This window comes from Cynocephalus volans, chromosome 6, assembly GCF_027409185.1.
Source record: "Cynocephalus volans isolate mCynVol1 chromosome 6, mCynVol1.pri, whole genome shotgun sequence".
Lineage (NCBI taxonomy): Eukaryota > Metazoa > Chordata > Mammalia > Dermoptera > Cynocephalidae > Cynocephalus > Cynocephalus volans.
Genome location: NC_084465.1, coordinates 98,371,623 through 98,386,202, shown reverse-complemented (window position 1 = coordinate 98,386,202; position 14,580 = coordinate 98,371,623). Strand labels below are relative to the sequence as shown.

The 14,580-nt window shown below is 46.1% G+C and overlaps 1 protein-coding gene across 1 annotated transcript; it reads left to right on the top strand.

Moving 5' to 3' along the window:
• Positions 1 to 591: 591 nt before the first annotated feature.
• MEFV (MEFV innate immunity regulator, pyrin) lies at positions 592 to 14,075 on the top strand. Its single transcript, XM_063098901.1, has 10 exons — positions 592 to 868; positions 2,735 to 3,517; positions 5,227 to 5,573; positions 6,024 to 6,119; positions 8,741 to 8,971; positions 9,400 to 9,422; positions 11,239 to 11,354; positions 11,536 to 11,568; positions 11,913 to 11,945; positions 12,097 to 14,075. The coding sequence occupies exons 1-10, from the start codon at positions 592 to 594 to the stop codon at positions 12,648 to 12,650; spliced, it is 2,493 nt and encodes an 830-aa protein (XP_062954971.1). The 3' UTR covers positions 12,651 to 14,075.
• The last annotated feature ends 505 nt before the right edge of the window (positions 14,076 to 14,580 follow it).

Genomic DNA, 14,580 nt, shown 5'->3' with positions numbered 1-14,580 from the left:
CACGGGTGACACCAGGGCTTGTCCTCTGGCAGTGCCCTTGGGCAGGAAAGGGCAAAGCTTCCGGGGCTTGCTGTCTACCCTTTCCCCCTGCCATTGGCTCTGGAGGGTCCATAAAACCCCAAGAGTCTGGAGAACAGTTGGCCAGAGGGGTTGACCCTCAGCCTGGTCCTCTCCACTGTGGGACCATGGGCTCTGTTCCCACCCACCCTCTCTGCCAGTCCTGTATCCTGGGAAGAAGAGAGAGTGGATGGAGAGTCAGGAATCTAATCCCTGACCCTTCCTTACAGACTTGCCCACGTCTCTGCAGTCCAGAGTGGAGTTGAGAGCTGGGGGTCTCGAGGGCTGTGTGTCTGGCAAGGCATTGAGCCCTCCCAGCTGGAAAAGCCTCTGAACCCACAAGAAGAAACCAGAGCCAACACTGACTCACCCTTACCCTTAGTCTCAATTCCCACTACTGCACGGGCGTTTCCTGTGCCTTTTCCGTTATTTCACAAGCTGCCTGTTCTTTTGCACCCTCGGGGCTCCAGGACAGAGGGCGTTTTTTCCTGCCAGAAGCCAGACAGCTGGTTCTGGTCTCTCCTGGTCAGCGCCATGGCCAAGACCCCAAGTGACCATCTGCTGTTTACCCTGGAGGAGCTGGTGCCCTACGACTTTGAGAAGTTCAAGTTCAAGCTGCAGAATACCACCCTGGTGAAGGAGCAGTCGCGGATCCCCCGAGGCAAACTCCAGACAGCCAGGCCGGTGAAGTTGGCCACTCTGTTGGTCACCCATTACGGGGAGGAGTATGCCGTGTGGCTGACTCTACAGGTCCTGCGGGCCATCAACCAACGCCTCCTGGCAGAGGAGCTCCAAAGGGCGACTGGCCAGGGTGAGTGGACCCAGGCCCCCTCCTTGCCCAGCGCTGACTGCTGGGTGCTCCTTGGGCTGCAGAGGGAACACATGCTCAGACCAGTGCACCTGACTTGGAGGTTCCGAGTCCGGGGTCCACCATGACCCAAGTGACTTTGGTCAAGCACATCCCTTCCTTCACTCTGGTCTTTGGAGATGGGTTAGTAAAGCTCCCTAAAACTCCTAATGGGGAAAAAAAAAAAATGCTGAGATTCTGACTGCGGTTTAGGACCAGGAGGAAGTGTCTCTGGTTTAATAAAAACCGTGATATCAACAGTGCTGACACTTCATAAGGGTATTTAAAATTCTCAGTTGGTTTTCTTTTCCCTCCTTTCCTCTCTTTCTTTCTTTCTCTCTCTTTTCTTTCCTTCCTTCCTTCTTTTTTCTTTCTTTTCTTCCTTTCTCCCTCTCTTCCTTTCTTCCTTCTTTCTCCGTCTTCTGCTGCCCTTTTCTTGCAAGTTTCTGATTTTATTACACTGTGATGAAGGAATCTGGCCTATTTGATTTCTGCTTGTAAGGACTTTTTTTGGAAATTTGAGGTGGGGAGGACCTAATACATGGTCAGTTTAGTAAAATTCTCTTTGACGTTTGTATCTTTCTTCTATTTCTAGACTTTAAGACTACATCAGAAATGCTTTCCCTGTATTTATATGAGGTAGAACAGTTTAAATAACATAAAAATTATCTATTCTTTGAAAGAGTAATAGAACTTAAACCATAACCTGAGTTTGGTAAAATTTGATGAATAGAATTTTAAAATTACTTCTTCATGTTCTAAAATCTGGTTGTTAGCATTTTCAGGGTTTTTCTCCGGTTCTTGAGCCAGTTTTGGTAATTTACATTTTCCTACAAAGCCAACAGCATACTATTTTAAACAACTTTAAAGTAATTTTAATAAAAGCTTCTTTGAACCAAAAATTAAGATGCTAATTACAGGTTACTTTCATTTCCTTATTAGAGACTAGTGGTTTTCAATTATGTCCAGGAAGATATTTCGAGATTCTTTAGAACGTTAACAAATACTTGATTCAAATTTTATGAATTTTTTTACTTACAAAACTAGTTAACAAATTCATATTAGAATGTATTCATAACCAAAGTTTAAAATATTGGAGGCCACCAGTGTGATAGTTCTTGGTGTACTTAAAGTCCTTTTAATGTATACCTTGGAATTAAGCCTTTCCTGTCATTTCTATACAGTATCCTGAAGTTTCCAGGCAAGCTGTTTTTAAAGATTACCATTTACACTTATTTATCTGTGCGAGTTCACAGAACTCACAAAAATGCAGAAATAAATTAGCTCCTGAGGGTTTATATCTTGCATTATCCCTGATTTCAAATTTTTGTGCTGATCAAACACCTTAATTCTCCTTTACTGACTGATTTCATAATAAGTGAATTCTGTACCTCTACAACCATACAGAAATTCATACCAATAAACTAGAGTTTTTATTTATGTTTTGGAGTTCTAAGATTTTTTTTTTTTTTCAGCTGGCCAGTACAGGAAGATCTTATTTGAAACAAGTTCTTGGCTGGCAGGTTAGCTCAGTTGGTTAGAGTACTGCCTTGTAACACCAAAGTCAAAAGTTTGGATCCCCTTACTGGCCAACTGCCAAAAAATTTTTTAAAAAAATTATAAAACAAGTTCTCCTGTTTGAAAAGTACTTGAAAAGTACTATTTGAGAAATATATAGCAAATAATTAGTACATTCTTACTTAATGGTTGTTGACTGCTGTCTTCTAGAATGTTCTCACCCTTAACCTGTCTACTTTCTGAGGGGATTCTCTCTCTTCTCCCTTCCCCTAACCCTTGGCCCCGAGCCTTTGTATCTGGTTGTCTTTTCAGAATATCCCACACAAGAAAGTGGCACAGACATTTCTGCAGAGTCGTGTTCCTCCGGGGAGAATAAACCCAAGAGCCTGAAGATACCAGCTGGCCCAGAAGGTGATGAGCAGCGGCTGAGTGGAGATGGGGCGGTCAGCCTACTGTCCAGTCAGCCTGAGGCTGGGCGGGGGCCCCTGAAGAAGTCTCAGGACAAGCGGAGAGAGCAGAAAGGCCCCGAGGGCCTGGATGCACAAGGCAAGCCATGGGCCAGGAGAAGCCCAGTCCCTGGCAAGCCGCTGGGGGACATTAAGGCAAGTGCCGGGCTCCGCAGGAATGCCAGCTCTGCAGGAAGGCTTCAGGGGCTCTCCAGTGGGGCCCTGGGACGGAGGGAATCCAAAAAATATGAAGTGTACTTACCTTCAGGAAAGAAGAGACCCAGAAGTCTTGAATTTACCATTTCCTCAGAAGAGAGAGAACCTCCAGACCCAGAAACTCTTCTGACTCAAGAGGAAATGAGAACTGTGAATCTAGACTCAGCAGCCACTCCCAGGGGAGACGACACTCTGGATGTAGGGGCTGCTGGGGCTCTGGAGAAAGGTTTCAGGAACCCAGAACATTCTGTGGTCCCAGAGGGGAGAACATTCAGGAACACACTTTCCAATGCATCTTTGGATGGAGAGGAGAAATCCACTGCACTCTGGGAGGAAAATGGAGTTGGGGGTCCAGAGACCCCTGAGACCTTGCGGGAGATGGCAGGTGGTGTGCTCCACAAGTCTTTGAATCCAGAAGTCCCTTCCTCTTCAGGTAAGAAAGGACCCAGAATTCAGAAGACCTAGTATCCTTAGGAATGGTGGCCTGTGTAGGTGTTTCCCCCAAAATTTCCTTTAGCCCCCACTGTGTTCATATTCCTAGGATACCTGGGTGCCTCCTGGGGTCCCTTTGTGAATCTGATGCAGGCTCTGAATTGAACCCTGAAAAAAATGCGTATATGCACAACTTCACAAAACGTTGCATCAAATTTCAGTTAGTTCTTGGATACTCAAGTCCTTCTTTAGAATCCAAGGGCTTCGTGGGCCCAGGTTGAGAATCTGGGAGAGGAGGGGTGTATCAGTCTGTTTCCATGGCTTATAACAAAATGCACATCCCTTTGGACAGTATGTAGCCAAATGGCCTCATCTAACTGCAAGGGAGGCTGAAAAATGTAGGTTTTGTGGGGAGAGTTGGGAGGTGAGCAAGTAGCCATAGAGACAGCAATTAATTGCTACATACTGGCCAAGGGATGTAAATGGAGATGTCCTGAGCAGCTTCTAGAAACTTCTAAATACCTTTGCTAAGCAATACTCTTGCCCTTTGTCCCTCCTTCTGCTGCCTGGAATGAGGATGTCACCCTCAGAGACCAAGAGCCTGAGAGGAAACTTGGCAGAACAGAGAAACAGCAGGAGCCCGGGGTCCTGGCCCAGGGAAGAGGAATAAACTCCTGTCTTGCTGAGGCTCTGTTATTTTGGGATTTGCGTTATTCACAACCAAATATAATCCTGAACTAAATGGACTGAGTGTGTTTCTATTCTTGTATCTCCTGTCATTTCTGCTTTATGAAGCTGCTGCTATATAGTTTTGGGGCAGAGCTAATAACTGTTATGTCATCCTGGTGACTTAAGTTGCTTGTTTGTTTGGTGGCTTGCCAGTACAGGGATCAAACCTTGGACCTTGTTGTCAGCACCACACACTAACCAACTAAGCTAACTGGCCAGCCCTAAATTTTAGGGTTTTTTTTGTCATGGTGAGTTTAACTTTATAAGGTCCCCTTCTTTGCTTTCATTTAATGCTCCCTGAACTTGGATGTGAGCAGTGGCTCATTTGTTCCTTCCTTCAACACACTCTTTCTGATTGCTTACCATGTACCAGCTACTCTGCTAGGGGATCCCATGATGAGCAAGGCACCCAAGTCACCAACCTCTGGGAGCTCCTACTTGAGTTGTGGGTAGCCTGGGGTGTGTTAAGTGGCAAAGCAAACATTGATTGGAATGTCTTGCTCTCTTTCATGTCACCTGCTAGATCTTTGTCTGTGCAGGAGGAAGACACAGGGTTTATAGCAAAAGGCCATGGGTCTTTCTTGAGAATAAATGCCCGGGGGCTGGTCAGTTAGCTCAGTTGGTTAGTGCACAGCCTTGTTACACCAAGGTCAAGGGTTCAGTTCCCCATGGCCAGCCACAATAAATAAATAAATAAATAAACAAACAAACAAACAAACAAACAAACAAACAAATAAATAAATAAATAAAATAGAGTAAATACCCCCAAATTCCAAGTCTTAATAATTTCATGAGGTCTAGCCCTGAGCTCTCAGTCCCAGTGGCATATTCACTGCCTTCCTGGGTGGAAGTTGAGGGAGGACGAGCTAGGAAGTGGCCAAAGTCTCACCAGAACTCATGCGTCCCAGGCACTTGGTTGTACCTCTTTGTGCACATCTTGGGTTTGCCACTCAGGAGATTTTTCCATTGCCTTGCCCCCAGGGAGGCCACAGGACAAGGCTGCATGTTCCTTTTGCCACGTTCAGGGAGGAGACCCGGTTGGAAGTACCTGCGTGCACAATTCCTGCAGCTGCCCCGTTGCTTCTGAAGACCCCAGTGCCTCAGGCAGTCCCTTGCTCAGCTGCCCCCGGTGCCAGGGCTCGCTCACGAGGAAGAGCTGCGGAAGCCTAAGCCCCCAGCCCTTGCCTCAGTGTAAGCGCCACATGAAGCAGGTCCAGCTGCTCTTCTGTGAAGACCACGGGGAGCCCATCTGCCTCATCTGCAGGCTGAGTCAGGAGCACCAAGGTCACTGGGTGCACCCCATTGAGGAGGCTGCCTTGGAATACAAGGTAGGTGCCCCCTGCCTGGGGGCCTTTCTCTGCCAGGCACTTGGACACTCCGGGCCTTGCTTCATTTTCCCAGCAACTCTGGGATGTTGGTACATTAACCAGGACTCTTGGGCTGTAAGTGGCAAAAAGACAATACAAACCAGTCCAGTAAAGAGGGGATTTACTGGTTTATGTTGCTCAGAGGTCAAGGGGGATCTGGCCAGCTTCAGGTATGGCTGAATCCAGGGGCTCCTAAGTGGTTATTAGGACTCTCTCTCTGTCTCACCACCTCTTGGCTCTGCTCCCTTGGTGATGGATTCATTCATACTCTTTCCTGAGCACCTCTGCTGTGCTCTTGGGTGCAGCACCTTCAGCTTTGCTCCCAAATGCAGATTTTCCCTTCTAGAATTGGCATCTGTGAAAGATGGCAGGAGCCAAGTTTAAGTTCCTCCACAAGTGCTCTTTTTCCAGGAGCAAATTGAGAAGCAGCTGGAGCATCTGAAGAAGCTGAGAATATCTGGGGAGGAGCAGAGATTACAGGGTGATGAGAAGATGGCAAACTTCCTGGTAAGGCCTGGGTGTCCTGTGTCTAGTCCTTGCCCATTCATGCCTGCAGAATGAGGGAGGGGACAGGGAATGACAGGGGTCCCCAAGACTCCGCTCTGGTTCACAGTGCAGCAGGGATGGTCACCTGCTTGGGGGGTGGGGAGAAGGAGGTGACCAGCATCCAAGCGTGAGCCCATCCCCGGAGAGGGAGACCACCCCCAGCAGGGAGGGGTCTTCTCTGAGGACCCTGTCATACTTTCTCATACCACAGAATGGTTTAGAGAAACTAATGCCCACGGGATTAGTTTGGGATTGAGGAAAGGGGAGGAGAGACTTTATAACTTTAAATACTTTTCTTTATTGTTCTTATTGGTGTTCTCAGGTTTTTTTTTTTTTTTTTTTTTTACAAAAACCATATTGATTTTTTAATATTCAAATGGTTAAAACACTTTTTTTGGTGTATGGCCTTTTACTAATTTCTCACTAAGCCCCTTCTCCCTCCCCCACCTCTGGTAACCTCAGTTCTGTTCTCTCTTAAAATAGACTTTTTAATGATTTAAAACATTTTCTTTAAAGCTATGGTTTTGCAACACCACGGATTTCAGTAAGTACAACATACTGGCCTTTTTCTGTTGAGCCGCTGTCCAGCCTCTTGGACATGTAAGTTGCTTCCATTTTTCGTGGAAATGGAAACACCTGCCCTCACAGAGCCTGGATTTGTCTAATGCATTCCTATTGTTTGGATCCTGTCTCCCTCTCTGGGTTTCAAACTTCTGACAAGGCAAGTTTGTACCCACCACACCTCACTGGGCAACAGGTAGAGGTAACGAAGGGAAGAATGGAGTTTGGGCATTGGCCCAGGTGCCTGACTTTTGGGACACCCCTGATCTGTAGCAAAATGAAAACCCCTTCCTATAATCCCTGGTGGCTGGCAACTTGCATGTGGAGCAGAGGTTAGGGATGTCCCCAGGGAAGGGGAGGTAGGAGCCTAGGCCATTCAGGAAATCCCAGGAAGACAAGAAGGCCCACCCTTCCCCTAAGACACTCAGAATAATGCAGGGTCCTCCTCTCTCTCCCCTTCCTCCTCCTCCTTTCTATTGTCAAAAAAATCTTTTAATCATAGGGGCGGGGGAGGGAAAGCTCTTCTTTACAGCAGAATGCCAGCTAACACAAATACAGAAGAGTGATTGAATTCAGAATTTTCATTATATAACACTGGTATAATAACAGGCTTGATCATCAACAGATGCTGAAACCTTTAGAGGAAGATCACACTCTCAAAGTACCTCTCCCCAAGTTACTTAATAATTATAAAGGAAATGGTGTATATTTACGATGGAGAGATCGGGTAGACCCTTCTTGAACCAAGTATCCCAGTAATGACAATGGACCAACTGGACATTCTTTTTTTTTTTTTTTTTTTTGGTGGCTGACCATTTTGGGGATCTGAACCCTTGACCTTGGTGTTATCACACCGCCAACTGGACATTCTTTGCCTCCAGACAGGACACACTAAGTAAATGACACTAAGTAAATATTTAGCCTGAATTTAATCATGACCAAAATTATCAATCTTAGAATATGAGTATAGGCCACTGACCAAGGCAATTAACCTGTCCTCAAAAAAAAAATCAGTGTCACCGTGAACAATGAGAACACCAAAAGGTGAGAAGATATTTTTGGTTCAAAAGAACTAGAAAATTGGTCCTGTACTTTTGAACCGGAAATGACAAGACTCAATCCCAGTCTTTGTGGATTTGAGAGGCCCTCTCCTCCCTTAGAGGGAGGAAAAGGAGCTCTGGAGCCACTTTGCCTCGCTGAAGAGGCTTTCTAGTGACTATGAGGAAGAGCATAGTGGAAGAGCTAATGATCGACACTGTTCAAGTTCACAAACATTCAAGGTCACTCCATTCAGAACCGCTATTGAGAACCTTCTGCGTGCCAGCACTTTGGTGGGTGGAGGGAAGTCTCCATCCTGGAGCACAGTTTGGTCGCCATTGCCTTGCCCATTTATGATCCCAGGGCATGTGCCATCCTCACACTGGCTTCCAAGAAAGAGGATACCAGGTGTTGTCCAGAAGTCCAGAAGTCTGTTGTTTTGCAGTTCTGGAGGCCAGAAGTCTAAAATCAAGGTTGGCTGGAGGGTTAGTTCCCTCTGGGGGTGGTGAGGGAAGGGTCTCTTCCAGGCCTCTCTCCTCAGCTTGTAGAGGACCGTCTTTTCCAGGTCTCTTCTTATGGTATTCTCTCTCTGTCTGTGTCTGTGTCCAAATTCATCCATTTTATAAAGACACCAGTCATATAGGATAAGGGGCCCATCCTACTCCAGTATAACTTCATCTTAACTAATTACGTCTGCGAGGACCCTCTCTCTAAATAAGGTCACATTCTGAGGTACTGGGGGGTTAGGGCTTCAACACCAAAATTTTGGAAGGGACATAATTGAACTCATAATGCCAGGTTTAAGGGCATTTTCCAAGAGCTAACCTCAGACTGTCCTGAAAGGTTCATCCTCAGTCTATTCTGGAAAGTTCTAGCGCATATTGCCTGCAGCTCTGGAATTCAGGCCTCCAAGAGGCTGAGGAAGCCTGTGTCTTATCCACCTGGTCACAGACCCCTACACGTCCCTCTGCCCTGTTCTGCAGAAACAAACTGAAATGCAGAGGCAAAAGATTCGTTGTCAGCTGGAGCAGCTGTGTCAGTTTCTGGAGCAGCAGGAGAAGCTCTTTGTGGCCTGGCTGGAGCAGCTGGACCAGACCATCAGCAAGGTCAGGGAGACATATGGCACCCAAGTGTCCCGGGACATCACCCTTCTTGACGAGCTGATTGGGGAGCTGGAAGCCAAGCAGCACCAGTCGGATTGGGAGCTCCTGCAGGTTCGTGCATCCGGGCCCAGATCTCCCCTGCCCACTGTGCCCATCAGGATGACTCGGGCTCCCAGTGCTGCTGTCAGCTCTGCCAAAGCCAGTGGGTGAGGCTCTTGAGGCCTAGGGTGGGACTTGGTCTTGGTGACCCACATGCCTCTGTGCCCAGACCCTTTCGATGAGGTCTATCAGGAGCCCAGGGTGTCCCAGCACCCAGGAGATCCCTGGCATTGCCCAAAAGAGATCAGTGAGGCTTAAGAGCTGTTCCATTTCCAGCCCCTTAGCATTGAGAAATGCTTCTGTTTCACTGACACCCGGGGGTAAGAGCCCTGGTAAGGGCAGGGAGCAGCTTGGAGGCCAGGATCCCAGGAGGAGAGGCCAGGAATTAGCACAGCATCTAGAAGACTGGTAATGGAGGTCTTCCCTCTTTTCTCTCCTAGGACATTGGAGCCACCTTGCACAGGTACAGAGAGGTCCCATGGTGTACCCTTGGGTGTCTTGTGGGATGTATTTGGGGGAGACAGTCCTAGAAGGGACCTTGGAGGGAGATGCTCCCAACCCCTGGGTCTGTGACTCCAGACTCCTCCCATTTCCTGCAGCTTCCTGTGTCCTTTCTGGATTTGTGTAGGGAGAATGGGACCCTGGTCAGGAGGGAAGGCATGGGGTTGAAGAATGGGAAGAATGAATTCAGCTTATTCTGCTGAAACAAGATGGTGGCTTGCTAAGAAACCTCCAAATATTGTGTCCATGGAATTTGCTTTATGAAAACTGCCCCGAACAACTGCTTATAGCCTTGGAGAAGGAAGTGCTTTACAGGAGTCTCTGGGGAGCCCATCTGGAGTGGATTTGGGCTAAGCCCAGAGGGCAGGGGAGAGGAAGGACAGGGGAGGCTGAACCTTAGGATCACCTGGGGAGCTTTACAAAATCCTGATGTCCAAGCTATGGCCATACCAGTCAAATCTGAATCTCTGAGAGTGGGTCCCAGGCATTAGTGGGGCTTTTAAGTCTTTTTCTGTGGTGAAATATACATAACATAAAATTGACCATTGTAACCATTTTTAAATGCACAGCATTAAGTCCAATCACACTAGCGTGCAACCATCACCACCATCCATCACTAGAACTTTTTCAGCTTCCCAAACAGAAACTCAGCACCATTAAACACTAACACCCCATTCCCCCTCCTCCCAGCCTCCGGCAACCACCATTCTACTTCTGTCCTTGTGAATTTTATTACTCTAGTTATCCTGTATAAATGGAGTCATACAGCATTTATCCTTTTGGGTCTAGCTTCTTTCATTTAGCATGATATCTTCAAGGTTCATCCAGGTTATAGCATGGATCAGAATTTTGTTCCTGTTTATGGCTGTATAATAGTTCATCGTATGTATATACCACATTTTGTTTATCTATTCATGGACATTTGGATGATTTCTACCTTTTGGCTACTGTGAATAATGTTGCTGTGAACACAGGTGTACAAATATCTACCTGGGACCCTGCTTTTAATTATTTTGGGTATTTTCCCAGAAGTGGAATTGCTGGATCATATGGTAATTCTATTTTTAATTTTTTGAGGAACCTCCAAAGTATTTCCTACAGTGGTTGCAGCATCATTTTGCATTCCCACCAGCAACATGCAAGGGTTCCAGTTTCTCCACATCCTTGCCAACACTTGTTATTTTCTGTTGTTGGTACTGTTGGTTTTATACAGCCATCCTAATGAATGTGAGGTGGTATTTCATTGTGTTTTTTTTTTTCTCATTTACTCTTATTTTTATTTCAATAGAAAGAAAAAGACTAGGCAAGTATAGTTAATTTGACATAGATAATCTAATAGATAATATCAATACCATTTTAAGGCCATTATTAAAACTCATTGCAGTTTTGATATCAGTGGTTTTTTTTTTTTTTTTAAAGATGACCAGTAAGAGGATCTTAATCCTTGACTTGGTGTTGTCAGCACCATGCTCTCCCAAGTGAGCTAACCGGCCATCTCTATACAGAGATCTGAACCCATGGCCTTGGTGTTATCAGGACCAAACTCTCCCAAGTGAGCCATGGGCCAGCCCCTATCAATGGTTTTTAAAGCTCCTCAATAGATGCCAATCTGTGGCCCAAGTTAAGGACCAGTGTTTAGAACACTGAGTCCAGGGAGGAGTTTTCTCTGCATAGCCAAGGCTGGGTTGGTTATGAGACCATTCCTCACCTCCAGTTCTTGGGGACTCAGGCCACCCCCACACTCCAGCCCTCTCTGGCTGACAGTCACTTGTCTCTAGGGCCAAGATGGTGACTATCCCTGAGCTGTGGACCACCCCTCCAGAGTTAAAAGAAAAGATCCACCTGCTCTACCAGAAATCAGAGTTTGTGGAGAAGAGCATGAAGCACTTCTCGGGTAGGTGGGCTTGGGGGAAGACGAGGGCATCTGCTCACTTCTTTCCTGAGATCCATGTAGCCCAGAGACCCCCTGCTTTCCTTCTCCTTCTCCCATGGCCTTTCTGACTCTGCCATCAGCCTCTCCCTGATTGGTCCCTAGCTGGGGACCTAACTCAAGTTTCTCTCTGCTCCCTTTATAGAAACACTGCGTTCAGAAATAGAAACTTTCAGCGGTGAGTATGGTGATGGTGGTGTGTGCCAACCAGGGGTTACTGCAATGCTCCCTTATGCTGTTGATTCTGGGGAACTATTTGGAGCAGAGAAAAACACCTGGAACACAGGCAGGAGAAAGGTCATGCAGGCCCCACAAGCTCGGTGCCTGGCTCATTGGCTAACTCATTAGACCACAGAGTCCCTAAGGCAGTCTTGGTCCCTGGGAGGAACAGGGTTATACCCAAGCACAGGATGCAGGGCCTTAAGCAGGGGATCCTTGTCTTTCCTTGTTGTGGGGATGGTGTAATTAAGCCCCTCTAAATGGAAATGCTCAGGACTTTTTTTCCCATCTTTTTCTCTGTAGTTCCAGAATTGATTAGCGCTCAGGCACATGCTGGTAAGTGCTCAGATCAAGGTGAGTGGCCTGGATCTTCTGGACCCACCATGTTCCAGAAGAACATCCCTGTCCCTGTTTCCTGGAGGTGGGGACAGACCTATGAGGCTGTTGTCCATGGACCTCCATCTAGGCATTCTAATTCTCTCTGCAGTTAATGTGATTCTGGATACAGAAACTGCCCATCCCAACCTCATCTTCTCTGATGACCTGAAGAGTGTGAGACTTGGAAACAGGTGGGACCGGCTGCCTGATAGCCCAGAAAGATTTGATAGCTGCGTCATTGCCCTGGGCTTGCCAAGCTTCCTCTCTGGCCGCCATTACTGGGAGGTGGAGGTGGGAGACAAGACAGGGTGGGTCCTGGGAGTCTGCAAGGCATCCACGAGCAGGAAGGGGAACATGACTCTGTCGCCAGAGAATGGATACTGGGTGGTGATGATGACGAAGCGAAACGAGTATCAGGCATCCACCTTGCCCCCAACCCGCGTGCGAATGAGGGAGCCCCCCAGCCGTGTGGGCATCTTCCTGGACTATAAGGCTGGAGACATTTCCTTTTACAACGTGACAGCTAGATCCCACATCTACACCTTCTCCAGCTTCTCTGCCTCTGGGCCCCTTCAGCCTATCTTCAGCCCTGGGACACACGATGGCGGGAAGAACACAGGTCCTCTGATCATCTGTGCAGTGGGTGGCCAGGGGCCTCCCTGAATGCCTAGTGTTGTGTCTCTGTTCCGGCTCCTGGCCTGTGTCTCGCATCCATACACTCAGCAGTCATTACTGACCACCCACTGAGTGCTAGTTGCTATAGGGAGTGTAATGAGTAAGCAAATAGTCCCTGTGCTCAAGGACCTTACCGAATCATAGCCGAAGTGAGCTAGTTACCAAACATTGCTAAATCAAGGGTGACAAGGACAAACGTGCCAATGACTTGTGGTGGATTTCAGAGAAAGAAGTGCATGGCTGCTGTGTAAGAAATGCTTGGGTGAATTAACACCCTCAGATGCTCCAGGCGGAAGATTCTGGCCTTGTTGCCCCTCAGAACCCCATGCCAAGAGCGTGTCCCTGATTCTTTCCACTCCTGTCTTGAGGACGTGGGAAGCCTAGAGAGAAGACAGTAGACAGGATTGTTATTAAACTATTTTTGTCCCTTTGTTGATGAACCTATGATTCTTAAGAGTATTGGCTGGTCTGCATGAATCAATCAATTAGAAAATTTGGTAATACTTGCATTTGTCACTCAATACGTCACTGTGGGATTCCATTTTCCTACTGTATACCATGAAAGTGATGGGGCTGCAATACTGGAAAAACATTTGACATATATTCAAAGTGTCAGATTATTCTGTCTTGGTTTGTATTGGAAAATCTGTAGGCCTGCAGGATGGAAGGTGTTCGGCTTCACACATCTCCTCTATTGTCCCCCATTTAAAGAGATGTAAAGGGAAGGGATTTAAGAAGAAGAAAAAAGATCCAAATGCAGACTAATCTTCAAACTCCTATCCCAACTCCTCTTTCTGTCTTCACTACTAGTCTAGATTGAACTCACAGGGTCCCCATGGTTATGACTAGAGTACAAAACCACATGCTGTGCTTTCTTTATGGAGCTTTAGTCTACATGTAATCCACATACCAGCAAAGTTCAAGTGCCCTATTGCTTAGCTGTTACCTATGGTTGGTCACTTGTTACTCTTAATTCTCCCTTGTTATATAAGCTTTCCATGAACAGCCTTTTGTATATTTTCCACTACCTCCCCATATACATGTTTTTTCTCTTGTGTTATTCCTGAAATGGTTCCTGAATGAGAAATATTTGATAATACTTTCTACAGTTTGCCATACCACCCTTTGGAAAGATTAGAAAACTATTCTATGCCCAGAGCAATGTCTGTCATTTAAATATTTTTGCTGATTTAATAGGGATGTAGTGGGGTCTTACCTCTATTTTATTTCATTACCTGTCAATGAGGCTGTGAATTTTTCCAAGTGAATTTCTGCTTTTTGCTTCAATCTGTAGAAATAGTACAACTCCTTTGACTACTTGCTATTTGGAATCTAGATATTGGACTTAATTGTAGTGCTTCTTTAAAAATATTAAATTAATTAATTAATTTATTTTCGGTGGCTGGCTGGTTACAGGGATCTGAAATTCGAAAATATTTTAGATAGTAAACATTTGTGTCTATCAGATGAAATTTCCCTGCCAGATGGTTTTTTTAATTGAGATATAAATCACATACCATAAAATCCACCACTTCAATGTGTAAAATTCAGTGTTTTTTAGTATATTTGTGACACGTGCAAACATCACCACTACCTAATTTCAGAACATTTTACCACCCCCAAAAGAAATCCCATATACATTAGCAGTGACCATCTATTTTCCCTCTCTCCAGCCCTTGGAAACCATTAAGCTACATTCTGTTTCTATGGATTTGCCTATTCTAGACATATTGCGTAAGTGGAATCATACAGTATGTGGCCTTCTGTGACTGGCTTCTTTCACTTAATATAATGTTTTCAAGGTTCATCCAGGTTGTAGCATGTATCAGTGTTCTATTCCTATCTTATTGCTGAATAAACCACATCTTGTCTATTCACTTAGTTGATGAACATTTGGATCCCTTTCACTTTTAGACTC